The sequence below is a fragment of the Malus domestica genome, chromosome 02, assembly GCF_042453785.1.
Source record: "Malus domestica chromosome 02, GDT2T_hap1".
Taxonomy (NCBI): Eukaryota; Viridiplantae; Streptophyta; class Magnoliopsida; order Rosales; family Rosaceae; genus Malus; species Malus domestica.
In genome coordinates, this window is record NC_091662.1 from 18,119,671 (window position 1) to 18,136,013 (window position 16,343).

At 37.9% G+C, this 16,343-nt stretch overlaps 2 protein-coding genes across 2 annotated transcripts; both read right to left on the bottom strand.

The window, feature by feature from the left end:
* Positions 1-1,546: 1,546 nt before the first annotated feature.
* Positions 1,547-3,144, bottom strand: LOC103405414 (uncharacterized). Its single transcript, XM_008344416.4, has one exon. It carries the CDS (start codon positions 2,769-2,771, stop codon positions 1,812-1,814), a length of 960 nt encoding a protein of 319 aa, XP_008342638.1. The 5' UTR covers positions 2,772-3,144; the 3' UTR covers positions 1,547-1,811.
* Positions 3,145-8,177: 5,033 nt separating this feature from the next.
* On the bottom strand, positions 8,178-8,683 carry LOC139191345 (uncharacterized mitochondrial protein AtMg00810-like). Its single transcript, XM_070812088.1, has 2 exons — positions 8,339-8,683; positions 8,178-8,219 (listed from the first exon to the last, which is right to left on the bottom strand). Exons 1-2 carry the CDS (start codon positions 8,681-8,683, stop codon positions 8,178-8,180), a joined length of 387 nt encoding a protein of 128 aa, XP_070668189.1.
* Positions 8,684-16,343: the final 7,660 nt, after the last annotated feature.

A 16,343-nucleotide genomic window follows, 5' to 3' on the forward strand; every position in this document is an offset into this window, starting at 1 on the left:
AATCCAATCATCAATCGCCACGTCATGTAGTTTACAAAATATAATATCACTAGCATTTTCTGGATTTAAATTCTAAAAAAAAAAACCAAAAAATGTGAAATACGGGAGTTATTGGGTAGCCAAAGATGAAATTTAGAAAACATATGGTTCATAAATGAAATTTCAATATAGATTTAACCTAGTTGATATTCAGTGTGGAGACATTCTCGAGTATTGGACAATAGATTTGACGTTTTAAGATACAAATTAACTTTATTTGGCAGATCGTGAGAGTTCAAACTCGAGTTAGTTTAGTGAAAAGTAAGCAAATGTTATGAATCCCAACTCGAATTTTAAATCTATCAAATGCATTTTACGGCTACCGACTTTGGTTTGACATACTATTTAACCCAAGGGCCAAAAGTGTTGGAAGATATTAGTGTTTTAGATTTATTTTATTCTTTGAGTATTTAGGTATGTCAAGTATTTGGTCTTCTAAGGTTTCATTTCTTAAAAATATAGCTTGTATCTCAATATCAAAATTGGGTCTATCAAAATGTAAATCCTTAGTTTTTAGTCATTTTGGCAGTATATGCTGTCATATATGCTTGTAAAAAAAATAAAAAAATAAAAAAATTTCTCGCAAAATACAAATCATACCACATTTGTATTCTCTTTCTAATAAATAGAACACACACATGTTTGTGCGCTATACCTCTACTAGAGAGATAGTAATATATTATATAAAAAATTTGATAACGTAGCATTAATCAATAAAAAAATAATTCATTTAGCAACTAGTTTTTGACGGCTAAATGTGGTTATCTTGTTCTAGCAATCTGCAGCTAACTTTTCTGCATATTGGCATCAACCTGTATTATTAAGCGTGGCTTATCAGTCGCCAAGTAGGTCTGAAATTCCACTCCAACAACCAAACATTTAGACTCGCAGACTCAGATTTGTTTTGTCATAAAACAGATAGGAAAAAAAACAAGGAACAAGAACAACGACAAGATTCAAGAGCCACTGTCATATTTGAGCCAACAAGGAAAGTTGATGTTACGTATGTTTAACTACGATGGTAAATAACAATGATACCGAAACAAAACATGAAAAAAGTTGTGGCTTCAAATTAAAGACGCAACTGAACAATTACCTTTCATTTGCCGACTAAGAAATTACTTTCGCTGCATTACAGGCTGATGTTACTTCATTCTATATTCTAGTCCAACGAAATCCTTGTTAATGCATAAGTTAGACTTTGATTGGAGAAATGAATATGTAACTATGTAAGCTCTAGGTTTTATGGCTAATGAACAATTACCTTTCCATGGATGTTTGCATGCCCTTATATAGTGGCAAGTATGCGCTTGAAGTTGATTCATAATAAGGCACGTGTGACATTCTTTATGTGGTTGTTTGCACACCAAGTTATCCCGTCCATTTAACCAACATCGTTTAACTAATATATAGAGGCATGAATTAAGAGTCCCGTTTAAAGAAGACTCTTAACAAGCAAGGAAAAAAAAAAAAAAAACTGAAAGCTAAAATCCGAAAAATGAAATCATTATCGAACAACTTAATCGATCATGTGTAACTTTCCAAATAATATCAAAATATTACCAATTTCCATCCTAACTAATTAAATACAATCACATCTGGTGAGATACTTTCTATATTAAAATATAAATCTAATCTAATCTAATATCAACTGAATCTAAATCGGATGATCCAATTATGATTTGAATAATTCATAACATAACTCGGATTATAGATCTAATTATAAACCCGAATCCAATATTTTCTTCTAGAAGAAGCGCATAGCATAGTACTCATCCTGTTCCCTCGAGACCAAGGGAGTCCATCACATCCTCTTTGGTCCAACCCCCACGCAACAAAACCATAGACAGTACCTTCACGCGCCACTCCACGCCCGCCTCCTCATAACCATCTCCCGTCATGTGGGGCCCACTTCTCACCTTCTCACCACAGCCGTCCATCATCATCATCTCCTTAACCTCCTCCTCCTTCCACCCGCCCTCCCTCAGCCTCCAAAACACCTCCTCCAAACATTCCGCCAAGTCTTCCCCACTCCACCACCCGCGCGTCTCCTCACGCCCCACCACCTCGCTCCAAAACTCGATCCTCCGCGCTGCCCTTGGGGCCCACGCGGGCACGTGCACGAACCCAAACTCTTGGCAAAAAAACCGGGTGATGTCATAGCTCAGAACCCTGACCCTCTCCGCGTCAATGTACAAAACAGGATTCCCCGCCACGTTCGGCCTCGAAGGCACGTAACAGTTCCGGTAAATCGGAACGAGAACGGGCGCTTTCATCACCAGCTGGTTTGCCACGTCAGCATCACTATGACGATGACGCGGTGAACGCTTCGGACCCCACGACTCGCACCAGAGGGTTCCGTTGGAGACTTGCCTGAGGAGGCTGCGGGATGGGAGGCTGAGGAGGATCCGGAGTTGTTGGTGGGAGGAAGAGCGCCAGTTGGGGAAGGCGGGGCCCACGGGGAGGCCTTCCTGGAGGATGGTGCGGAGGTCAGGTGGGAAGGTGAAGTCAAAGGCGGCTTCGAGGGAGGCGAGCTCTTGATCGGTGAGGCCTTGCTCGATTGGGATGTTGTGGGGTGAGGAGTGGAGGTGTTTTACGACGGACTTGGCGTAGGCTGCGAAAGAGAAGCAGACTAGCGGCTGTTTGGGTGCGGCAGTCGTGGATTTGGAGTTGGGTTTTGGTGGCAGCTTGCTGATGATCGTGTGGTGGTTGGTTGGTGCTGACGGTGCCATTCGGTGGAGATGGTGAAGATGTGAAATGGAGTTTTTTTTTTTATAAATTAATTTTATTTAGTTTTGAATCTTTTGACCGGATGATTTGGTGGAGGAGCAGGACGAGAAGAGGGGAAGAAGATGCTCTTTTTTGTTTTGTTTTTTGTGATGAACTGTTTGGGCGAAAGAGTCGTCGAAGGAAGCGGTACGTTTTAACGTCGACTTCTAGATTTAGGTGGCAGAAGCAGCATATGTGCGAGTTGGATTTTGCTTAATCGGAAAACTCCCGCGTTGGATTTGCTTAATCGGGAAGACTCCCGCGTCCTGGTTTCGCTGTAGAAGGGGGGAGTTCGAGTGCATGCGTGTGTATATCTCATGGAACATGAGGCCTCACGTGCTGGTCGTTGGCATCTTATTATATATACGTATCTATGCGTTGCATTTCATGCCTCTTTTGTCTCGTAGACATTTAAAACTGTATATTAATTGCAAACAATATAAGGATAGATTTTGATGGAATGGCTTCAAAGGAAATAGTTTGGATTAATTTGGCAATAGGGATATATTAGTCAAGGAAAAATAAACCATAAAAGCGATGGGAATACATTGTATTTGCAATTGATTTAAGGTAACTAGATACAGTGACATATAAGATTCCGTAACAAGTAAATATTTTTGCAGAAGCATAATTTATTTTCTGGTTAAATACATTACGAGATGTTTTTCCATTGAAATGATTAAATACAAAGGGTTTTGAAATCCACTTGCTTGCATCTTTAACTTGCATATGTAAGAAAATCAATTTGTGTAGAGTTGGCCTTCCGCCATATTGTTTGTTACCCACCCTAGCTAGAACAAGATTATCGAGGGTTTTTTTTTTTGTAAAATAAATAATACGCCTTTATATGTCAAAAAACATAACTAAACTCAATCTTTTGAATTTTAGTTGATAACTAAACACATTCTTTTGAATTTTAGTTAAGGCAGCTAGAGCATTGCACTCTCCTCTACACCCAAATTTGTATCACCTCATTTCCGTAGTCTAAATGAATTAAGTGTAATTATCCGATCGTTTGTCAATATTTTTATCTACGCACCCTAGAAATCGATTTTAATCTCACTTTGCTCTCTGTAACTCAAAAGTCGACACTTTATTTCCTGAAACTCAAAGTTCACTTCACTTTGCCCCATGAGACTCAATTTTGATCCCAATTTGCCCTCGGAAACTTGAAAGTCGTCTTTATAAAACTCAAAATTTGCTCCACATTGCCTTAGATCTTTTAATTTCTTGTGTGAGTTTGATTTTGGGGCGCCATACTAATTAATCTTTTTTATTTTTGTCATCTCTTCAATTTCTTTTAAACTTAATATTCTCTTATTGTTGAATGTTTACACATAATGGAGATTTATAATCAAATTTATTCCAAGGTCCACATATATTTTAGGAGGTGACCTATAAGTTTCATGGAGAAAAGAGAGTCCACAAGTCAAAGTAGAACAAATTTTGAGTTTCAGAGAGTAAAGTGATGTCTTTTGAGTTACAGAGTAAATGTTAGCATTTTGTTCATATATAATCAAGGTTAAGTAGTGGTAACTATCGCCCAAGAAAAAAAATACATCATATTGTTATCCAAAGCATATAAAATGTGCAACAGGCTTATAACTCAAGCAACTAAGAAATATTACCTCTACTAGATGCCATGATCCTTCTGGATGTATAAAAATCCCAATGATTAATTAATCTAATTAGTCAATTTACAAATCACATCCTTTCACAAAAGCTAGATCGCACATGGTTTCGTGATAACGTGACACACATTCTCCCTTGGCATAAAGTGTTGAAAATGATATGAAGGCATTAAGTTTGTAAAAACGAACTCATATCCAAATAATTGCATGCATATTCGTACACCTTCTATTGCGTTTGTCGAGCACGGATATATTGAATCCCGGCTGTTTTCATACGATCTCGGTGACAAACAAACAATACACACACAAAATGGCATACAAGCGTTTGTTTGGCACACAATATTTTATGAAATTGGGGGGCCATATTGCGTATGGGACAGTACTAAATCTAATTTTCATTCAACCAAATTAAGAAAGCAACTTACAAGATGGGACCAATGCTACTGAATTTGTGGCCTCACTTATAAGCATAGTCTAACTTGTTAGCGATGATATAGCGTGTGTCCTTGTATACAGGTTGGTTGCGTCTATGTTTTTTAACAAATCTGTACCGGTGCTGTTTGTGGTAACCATTTGTGATAGCCATTTTCGTGATTATTCTTTATGCTTATTTGCTTAAATTATCTCCAGATCAATGAATTGGTTACTGAAGAAATATACTTATGTGACCAGTGTCATATCCAGGATTCGAACCTTGGGGGTCTCATGTGGGGCCAAATTGTTTTTTTTTAATTTTTTAATTTTTAATGTTCATGTGGGGCCAGATTGACACATGGCACCCTGTCACTGGTCACGTAAGAGTCATGTCACAGATTAACGGCCATTTTAACAGAAAACTTAACGGATGTACAAAAGTATCCCAGAATTATGACTTTTGGTACCAGACTTGGACGAAAAAAACTTGATATGAAATGTTGAAAACCAAGAAACTTCAGGGTAGTAAATTGAGATTAACCCTCATATTTTTATAAGTTGGTTAAGGGAATCTTTATAGCATGATTTGGGTGGGAAACTTTGGAAATTGCCCCTAAAATGAGCATAAAGACTTTTGCCTCTTTTGAAAAAGAGTAAATTATATCAATGGTCCCTGAACTTTAATCAAATTGGAGCAATGGTCCTCAACTAAAAATCCATTACCATTGGTCTCTCAACTCATCAAAATATGTAGCTATGGTCATTTTCGTCAACTTCGTCAATTTGTCAAAATAAGTTATGTTGGAAGGATCATTGCTACAATTGGGGTCCCTCAACTTATCAAAACATGTAGCTATGATCATTTTTGTCAACTTCGTTAGAATTTTGTCAAAATGAGTTATGTTGGAAGGACCATTGCTACAATTGAGTTAAAGTTGAGGGATCATTGCTCCAATTGGGTTCAAGTTGAGGGACCATTTCTCCAGTTGGATTAAAGTTGAGGGACTAATGGTAATGAATTTTTAGTTGAGGGACTATAGCTGCACATTTTGATGAGTTTAGTGACCAATGGTAATGGATTTTTAGTTGAGGGATCATTGCTCCAATTGAGTTAAGTTAAGGAATCATTGCTACAGTTTACTCTTTGAAAAATTTATAAGTTTTTGCTCTTTCTCTCCACACATTTTTATTCTTTGTATGAAACCGTTGACAAGACACTTGAACAAGCTATCCGCTACATCAAGTAATCAACATTGATAATTTGTCTTTGTATTCTAATTTCTCTAACAATGAATGGAGCCTTGCCCGGTTTTTCTTGGCGGTGTGTGATGTATGCTTGGAAAGATAAGACATAAAGCTATGTTTCTCATATTTTACAGAATTTTTTCAGAAAATAAATCGACCCCAAAACTAGCGTGCAAGACATATGACATGTTTCCCAAGCTTAGAAGGGTTCTTTCCCCCCGCTGCCGCCCATATCACTGCCACACCATACTAGCATTCACCATCTACGCAATTTGCGAAGAAGAGCTTAGGGGCGTGCCTTGCCATGGATTCAGGGTTGTATCCTTCTTTTATTTTTATTTTTATATGTAACTAAGTTATTTTCTAAGGTTTATGATGAAGTCATGATATGAATATTTGCGAAGTATTTTGTTAATTATTATTCAATTATGTGTCATGTTATATTCTTAATCTTTGTGCTTGTTTTATTCTAGGTTCGGATTTCTAATGCTTGATTACCCTTAGGAATTTTGCATCTAGATATTTAAATAAATCTAAGAGGATGACCAATCAATTAGGTTTATTGGAACTAAGATTAAGAAGAGTAGATAAACTAGTGAGCATGACCAATATCAAGCTAGCCCTGCTTGGTTGACATGATTCTTCCACGCTTAATGGGTCATCATGTATTTAATTGTATGCCTAACCAGTTGGATAAAATTATCATGTAGATATACAAGAGTTGATGCATGACCACCAATTAATTTATACATTAGAAAGAACAACCTTTAATATTGGCATGATAATTTGATAGTAGTTGGCTCTGGAAAAAGTAAATATGATTGTTGTTGGTGGCTTCATAATATTAGGCTTCCATCGTTTCTTAAATTCTTTCTGTTATGAGTTTATTTTATTTATTTTTGTTTTCTTTTTTCTTGTTAATTTTAATCTTAATGAGTTATTCAATTCAATCTATCCTTTGCTTAATTAAGAAAGACAAGAGGAGCTTTACGAGCAGAAAAATACACATCACCGTATGCCGAAAAATAAGAAATGAGAACAAGGAAGACGGCTTCTTTGCTTACTAGGATATCATTTGAGTCTAGATGTTGAGTCTTGCCGGAAGTAGCTTTCTGGTTTGTCTTCTCCATGCCATTCAAAGAACAGTCCTTATTTATTTAATGTTAGCATTTAGAGGACACTTACTATTATATCAAAAGGGCAGCATAACTGCAGAGCAGGAGGAGAGGAAGGTTGATACAATAGATATAATGCTATATAATAATAATAATAATAATAATAATAATAATGCAAGAAAGACGAGGAGGATTTCTCAGAAATCGTAATAAACTGCATTGTTATTTGTTTACAAGAAGGAAGTCTTCTCTTATAGAGGGCCAAAAACTACACAACTAGTCCTAACAAGTGGACAAGCCAAATGATGATTACATGAGGAAAACACCGAAGAGGAAAATAAGGAGAAAAGGAAAGCAAAGCAAAGTAATGATGGCTAGCTATAAAGTAAAGTAATGATGGCTAGCTATAAAGTAAAGTAATAATTACTATCTATAAAGTAAAGTAATGATGGCTAGCTAGAGGAATAATTACAAGTCTATTGTCTATACAAATAATGTCTAGTAGCTATTGTTGACACTCCCCCTCAAGTTGGTGCATAGATGTCATGAATGCCCAACTAACTTAGTGAGTTGTGAAATACTAAACTTGTGACTGCTTTGGTAAGCATGTCTGCTAATTGATCTTCAGATTTAACGAATGGAACTTCAATAAGTCTTGCCTCAATTTTTTCTTTAATAAAATGTCTATCCACCTCCACATGTTTGGTTCGATCATGTTGAACTGGATTGTGAGCAATATCAATTGTAGCCATCTTGTCACAATGTAGACGCATAGCATGCTTGGGCCTAAATCCAAAATCTCTCAGTAAATTCTTCACCCAAAGCAGTTCGCATACTCCATGTGCCATGCTCCGATATTCTGCTTTAGCACTTGATCTAGCAACAACCTTTTGCTTCTTACTACGCCAAGAGACTAGATTTCCTCCAACAATAACAAAGTATCCTGATGTTGATCATCTGTTAGTTACATCACTAGCCCAATCAGTATCAGTGTAGCCTTTAATGTCTAGATGATCATGTTTTGAAAACATTAATCATTTCCCATGAGCTGACTTTAAATACCTCAAGATACGGTTTACAACAATCCATGTGTGTTTCACTTGGTGCATGCATAAACTGGCTTACCATGCTGACTGCATATGCTATATCTGGTCTAGTATGTGCAAGATATATTAGCTTACCAACAATTCGTTGATATCTCTCTTTGTTGGTAGGTATCTGATCAGGATATTCACCAAGTTTGTGATTCAGCTCAATTGGGGTATCTGCTGGTTTGCATGCTAGCATCTCAGTTTCCATCAAAATATCAAGAACATATTTCCATTGTGATAGAAATATTCCTTGTTGTGAGCGGGCCACCTCAATGCCCAAGAAATACTTTAAAGCACCGAGATCTTTCATCTCAAATTCACTTGCTAGATACTTTTGCAGTGCTGCCTTTTCTTCTGGATCATTTCCTGTAACTACCATGTCATCCACATATACAATAAGAGCAGTGATTTAACCTTTCTTATGCTTTAAGAAAAGAGTATGATCCGAGTTGCTTTGCTTGTATCCGAAAAATTTCATCGATTTGGTAAATCTCCCAAACCAAGCTCTCGGTGATTGCTTTAAACCATACAACGACTTTTTTAGTTTACAAACGTTGTTGGTCTGATTGGGATCCAGCTTACATCCTGAGGGAAGCTCCATATAAACTTCTTCTTCTAAATCTCCATGCAAGAAAACATTTTTGACATCGAATTGTTGCAAAGGCCAGTCAAGGTTTACTACTAAGGATAAGAGTACACGAATAGTGCTTATCTTAGCTACAGGGGCAAAAGTCTCTCCATAGTCAATGCCATATGTCTACGTGTAGCATTTTGCCACTAATCTTGCTTTGTATCGCTCAATAGTGTCATCTGCATTGAATTTTGCTGTGTATATCCATCTGCAACCAACTGATTTCTTCCCCTTGGGTAGGTTAGTTAACTCCCAAGTGGAATTTTTCTAGAGTGCCTCCATTTCTTCATTCATTGCACGAGTCCACCTAGGATCTTTCATAGATCCTCTACACTACAAGGAATAAATACAGTGGATAATTGATTTACAAATGCCTCACATGATGTAGATAGTCTATGGAAGGACACATGGTTAGCAATTGGGTATTTAACCTTGGCTCTAGGATCGTGATCATATAACTGTTTAGGAATCCCTCGAGATTTTTGAGAGGGAAGTTGATAATTAGTGGACTCCTTGACTCAGGTACGATCTTAATAGAATTAGATTGATCAGTTACCTGTTGATTGTGTTCAGGGGTTGATTGATCATGTTGTACTGTTGAATAAGGCAATCCCAAGCCATCTGGACTTAACGTTGTCGGATGTACTTCTGTGTCTAACGTTGGAGTCGATGATTCTGTTTCTGCATGTATTGTTTGATTACAGTCATCTGCCGACTTATCAACATTTATCTCAGTTTCCAAAATTTCTGCAATAATTTTAATGTTGCTAATGTCTTGGGTATCCTCTTCAAACATACTATTCTCCTCCTGAAGGGGATACTCAATGTCTCCCTTTGAAAAATATGTTTCTCCTTCTTGAAACTGGACATTTGCAGTGATGTATAGAGTTTGGGTAGGAGGATGAAAACACTTGTATCCCTTTTTTGTATCAGAATAACCCAAGAATATACACCGGAGGGCACATGGATCAAACTTCCCCCATTGATGTGGATAAACCTGTACATAAGCCACACACCCAAAGACACGTGGTTCTAAGTTTGGGATAGATGAAATTGTGAGAAGGTGGTTAAGTGTTTGGAATGGTGTTTGATATTGGAGAGTACTGGATGGTGTTCGATTTATGAGATATGTTGCAGAACACAGTGCCTCCCCCCAAAACTTATGATGCATGTTGGCACCGTATAAAGATGCACGAACCACTTCTAAGAGATGTCGATTCTTCCTCTCTGCTACACCGTTTTGTTGAGGTATATAGGCACATGTGGTTTGATGAACAATACCATGCTCTTGCAAATAGTTATGTAGAGCATGATTGACATATTCTCCTCCATTATCAGACCTGAGTGTCAGAATTTTCTTGTCAAATTGAGTTGCAACATATTGATGAAAAATATTGAACTTGGTAGGAACTTCACTCTTGTGCTTCATTGGAAATACCCAGGTCATTCTAGTACAATAATCTATAAATGTCACAAACCATCTAAATCCAGAAGTGGTAAGAATTCTGGCAGGACCCCAAATGTCAGAATGAACGACCATGAGTGGCACAGAACTTTTATTTAATCTTAATGGATAGGAAACACGATGACTTTTGGCCAAAATACAAATTTCACAATGGAAATCGGATTCTTTGAATTGGGGAAAAAGTTTAGGGAATAAAAGTTTAAGATAACCAAATGATGGATGTCCTAATCGCCTGTGCCATAACCAAATCTTCTTCATTCGGGTTGATTCGTCTCTGCTTACATGATGCACTTGACCCAATCTATTGCTGCATTCTTTTGTTAAGTCCAAATAATATAGTTTGCCCCTTCTAGTACCACAACCAATCACGACCCTGGTGAGCAGATTCTGGAAAAGACAATATAATGGCAAAAAAGAAACAGAACAATTAAGGGAGTCGATTATTTAAGAAACATATAAAAGATCGTAATCTAGGGATGGTACAACTAGGACATGATCAAGATTGAGTGAGGAAGTTAGTGAAAGAGAGCCTTCTCCGGTAACCGAAGAGATTGAACCATTGGCACTGGTAATGAATGTCTGGTTGGCTGTTTTTAGTGAGTGAAGAATGTTAGCATCAGATGTCATGTGATCTGTGGCACCTGTATCAATAATCCACGATCTATTACAAGTATTAGCGGATGTAGAATTGGATATACCTGAGGTGTTCAAGGCTTTTGGGACTTGATCAGATGAGCTAACATCTTGAGAAGACTCAGAGGTGGTGAATGATGCTCTGCTGGATTCCTTCTTTCGTCCTTTGTGAACCCATCCTTCTGGATAGCCAATAATCTCATAACAGTCTTGAATAGTATGATTTTTCAATCCGCATTTGGTGCACTGCATAGGTGGTCGATTACAAAATCGATCAACTGTTGAAGAGTTTATGTTTTGAAGTCGAGGTCCTTGTAGAGATCGAGAATTTGTGGTAAAGAGCACAGTAACTTTAGGCATGGTGGCACTTTCTGACATGGTTCCTTGTCGATTACTTTCACGTTTGACATGAGAGTATGCTCTTTCAAGACCAGGTTTGGGCTCCATCCTCAAAATCACACCACGAATTTGATCAAACTTGTTGTCTAATCCTGCAAGAAAAATATAGACTTGAAGTCGCTCAATTTCTTGCTGCCTTGATAAGATATTATCTAGGCCCTTCATGTTAGTAGGACTAAGTTGATCAAGTTCTTGAAAAATCTCGGTGAGATTGCTATAATAGTTAGCAATAGGAGTTCCATTTTTCTTCATGGTAAATGATCTTTTATGAAGATCATAAATTTTGGCTTCATCAGAGCCATCTGAGTAAGTCTTTTTAATGGCATCCCATACCTGCATGGCTGTGTCGTAACGGATGAACCGCTTCATCTGATTGGGTGTCATAGCATCAAATAACCAACTTTTGACTTGGCAATTTTCAGCTCGCCACTTGTTATACAGTGGGTCTGTGACTTCAGGCTGCTTGGTATCACCAGAAAAATGCCCATTTTTTCTCGACCATCAATTTTCATCTCTATGACTTGATGCCATAGAGAATAGTTGTTCTCATCAAGTTTAATTCCTGCTGAGAAATTGGAATTATCATTTTGAATGGTGACCACTTGTGTGGTGAAGTTTGATTCACCTGGTGTGAAGGACTGAATTAGTGGGTCTGATACTTCATCATCACTAACCATTATATAGGCTTAAGCTCAATGAAGTTGAAATAAAAATAAAACTGATATGATGATTGAGATATGATATGGCGGAAGCTTTTTTCTGTTTTTGAGGTTCAAGAGTCAATCATGATCGACTGCTCTGATACCATCTCAGAAATTGTAATAAACTTCATTGTTATTTGTTTACAAGAGGGAAGTCCTCTCTTATAGAAACTACACAACTAGTCCTAACAAGTGGACAAGCCAAATGATGATTACATGAGGAAAACACCGAAAAGGAAAACAAGGAGAAAATGAAAGCAAAGCAAAGTAATGATGACTAGCTATAAAGTAAAGTAATGATGGCTAGCTATAAAGTAAAGTAATGATGACTAGCTGAAGGAATAATTACAAGTCTATTGTCTATACCAATAATGTCTAGCAGCTATTGTTGACAGGATTTTTAGAAGCAGAAAAAAAAGTGTTGAATGTCTTCAACCCCAAACATAATATGGTGGATGGAGGAATTGTCACGGGCGTTTTTTGCTTCCTATTCTGCATGCGTACTTGTCTTGTTGTTATTATCGTCTTGTTTGGACCTTACCGTTCTATTTTATGAACTCTCCTTGTTATTCTGCAGTGTTATATGATAACTTGAATTATCTATTTATAAGGTACCATATAGAGATCAACTCTGCCAAAAATTAACTAACTATATGAATGATATCCACTACCTTCTTATAAACACCTTTTCCATAAATAATCTAGACATATTTTTCCAAGAATTCTAACTCCTTTATATAATAAATTCCTAAGGTCTCACATAAATAGTTAGGATCAGGGGCCACATTTTGACACACTTGCTCAATGTCCACTCGATAATCTAAAAGGAAAATTAACGAAAAGTCCAAAAAACTTTAGTTATAATGAAAACTGACATATAAATGTGTAGTGAATAGTACCAGGAAAAGGTAAAAATGTGGTTTTTCGTTAAAAGTAAACCGTACTGCGAGTGTTTCGTTAAAACTCCCTAATCTAAATTGGTTATATTTCACTTCATTATTCATAGACCATTCTTGCAAAAAAAAATAAACAAATTCAAAACCATTAAAACAAGTAGAGAAGATAATGGACGTAAACACTAAAATAACTATCATTTAATCCAACTGTTATACGATTTTGGATTTGAGTGATTTTCAGAAGAGACAATCTTTGAGGAAAAACCTAAAAAGTAGATGGTTGAGTTCAATTCGTCTTGGAATCAAGTTAGAAAGACTTGGTATGTGATGATCGCTAGACCATGTTTGATCACCGATCAATTATGCTCAGAAATTAAAAACATCAAGTTTCTGTCTTAAGTGATCGATTGATCGTGTTTGGTGATCAGTCAGGTGTAGCCATAGAATCACAAACTCTACATGGTATTAATAGATTCATACGAATTAATGTCTCTGGGCGAAGATTTGAATGGTCACGATACCAATTCAAGGAAAGGCACATATATCTCTCGAAAAATTAGAGAGAGATTTTCTACAAGGTTCATCAAGTGTCTTCAAATAAAAGTAAGGCTAATGTGATCTTAGCACATGTAAATTTGCTTTAGATTAAATGAAGTGCTAAATGAAATTGGTTAAACCAAAGTTTAGTCACTGCACTACTTAATGAGATAACATCTAGCAGTTTTGACCAGGATTCAATCTCTACATTCATCATCCGTGCATTTACGTGCGTTTAAACAAACTTGATCATTCATGGAAAAAAAAAACTTGTATGATGTGGGTTTGACATAATACTAGTTAAATGTCAGGTAACAATTCAAGTCATAGACTTCTGAGCGCCACTCACTAAGACCACCACCACCAACAGCCAGCCACGGCTCCATGCGCACTGGTCCAGGCTTTTCACCCCCTCCTTCCTGCACCAACATTAGCCCATCAGAAACAGTCCCCACTTCCAGTAGTTTGGCCTGCAGATTCCCAATGGTTTTGCCCATATCCAAATTCTTGACAAAGCTTTCTTTCTATATGTTGTCAACAAAAAACTTCTATCTCACGACGAGTGAGGCAACCATTTCTTCATCTTCACCCATGATAATTCTCTTCCCCACCATCTGGGTGTATGAACTAAGAGCTTGTACTAGTGATTCAAAGGCATTCACTCTTTTGAAAAGACTACATCCTTTGCAGGTCCTCAATACAATTTCCATTCATCAGCACTGCGAACCCCTACATGTATAGAAAACAAACAATATTTACATAGCGGGAGAAACAATTAACTTACACAACTAAATTCATAACCGGCTACAAACCTTGTCGAGGATGGCAGATATATGGCAATACAGTAGCTGTTTTTCTGCAATTACAACTAATGACTTTCTTGTACTCGCATTCAGGTAACATGTACACCTTTCCTTTTCTTCATTCAACCTTGTCTAAATATGTGTTATCCAGGATGATATAATAATGGCCTAATTGAGTCGGTACACCACATGTCATTAAAGGAATATACTTTAGCTCAGTAACCTCTATCTGCTTCAATAGCAGTATGGTCTTTATACAGTTTTACATACACCCGCATGCAATAAACAATAGCACACGCATGCAATAAATAACTACAATAAAGTGATTGTCTAGTTGTGAGATCATGCAATATTCTTCTGCCCATCTTCATCAGCATCTTCGACAGGACTTCATGGGTTTCATTTAGAATAGTCATTTCATCATGTCAGCAGCACATGGCTTATCAGCACATGGCTTCATGTCAGCAGCACATGGCTTATCAGCACATGGCTTATCACGGCCCCTCAAGCTGAGTGGGCAGGAACGGACAGGAAGCTTGGAAACCAGAAACAAAAACCGGGGAAATGACAAGCCTTTTGTGAGAAGATCAGCTAGTTGATCAGTGGAGGCAACATAACCGACAACAATTTCTTTTCGAGTGACTTTTTCCCGCACATAATGGTAATCAACCTCGACATGTCGCATCCGAGCTTGATAAACTGGATTAGAGGCAACAACGATAGCACTGATATTATCACACCAGAGACGTGGAGGAAGAAGATGAAGATGAAGATCACGAAAAATGTTTCGGAACCAAGAGAGAGTGGCGGAGGTGTAAGCAAGCTGACGGTATTCGGCCTATGTGCTGGAGCGAGAGACTCCTCTTTGTTTCTTGGAACTCCACGAAATGAGATTACTACCAAGGAAAATACAGTAACCTCCAGTGGATCGTCGATCATCTGGATCCCCCGCGTAATCAGCATCAGCATACGCAGTGAGAGTGAGGGAACTAGCAGTGTAGACAAGGGCATGATCATGTGTTGCTTTTAAGTATCGAAGAATACGTTTGACAGCAGCCCAATGTGTGGTTGTCGGTGAATGCATATATTGGCAAACTTGGTTAATCGCGAAAGCAATGTCAGGACGTGTGAAGAGAAGGTACTGAAGAGCACCAACAACACTTCTAAATTCAGTGGCATCTGAAAGAGGTTCCCCTTCATGAAGACTAAGACGACGACCGGCAGTAGCAGGTGTTGAAGTTGGCTTGCAGTCGGTCATCTTGGTGCGACGGAGGAGATCCACAATGTATTTGGATTGAGAAAAGTACATGCCAGTAGGTGTACAAGTGACTTCCATGCCAAGGAAAAATTTAAGGGGCCCAAGATCTTTCATAGAGAATAATAGGCCAAGCTGAGCAATGAGACGTGAAATGTGAGCTGCATCATTCCCAGTGACTAAAATGTCATCTACATAAATCAAAAGATAAATAATAGTGGCACCATTGAAATACGTAAACAGGGAGGAGTCGGCAGTGGAAGCAAGGAAACCTAAGTCCTCCAAGTGATGAGAAAAACACTGAAACCATGCCCGGGGTGCTTGTTTAAGGCCGTATAAAGAACGACGAAGCTTGCAAACATGAGTAGGATATTGAGGGTCCACAAAGCCTGATGGTTGTCTCATAAAAACGTCTTCAGCCAGTGTGCCATGGAGAAAGGCATTTTGGACGTCAAGTTGACGAATAGGCCAGTGAAAGTGAAGAGCAACGGACAGTATGAGGCGAATGGTGGCATGAGTCACAACTGGACTAAAAGTTTCCCCATAATCAAGACCTTCCTGTTGATGAAAACCATTGGCAACAAGACGTGCTTTGAACCGTTCAATGGAACCATCAGACTTACGCTTGATGCGATACACCCATTTGTTTGGAAGAACATTGAAATGAGGCTGACAGGGAACAAGTGTCCAAGTACCTGTGCGTTGGAGTGCATTAAACT

Excerpts from the sequence above, each read along its gene's own strand:
- LOC103405414 (XM_008344416.4), bottom strand. The coding sequence starts at position 2,771 with ATGGCACCGTCAGCACCAACCAACCACCACACGATCATCAGCAAGCTG.
- LOC139191345 (XM_070812088.1), bottom strand. The coding sequence starts at position 8,683 with ATGGTAGTTACAGGAAATGATCCAGAAGAAAAGGCAGCACTGCAAAAG. Across the intron at positions 8,220-8,338 it reads TAGCATATGCAGTCAGCATG|ACATTAAAGGCTACACTGAT; the intron begins GTAAGCCAGTTT and ends ATGATCATCTAG.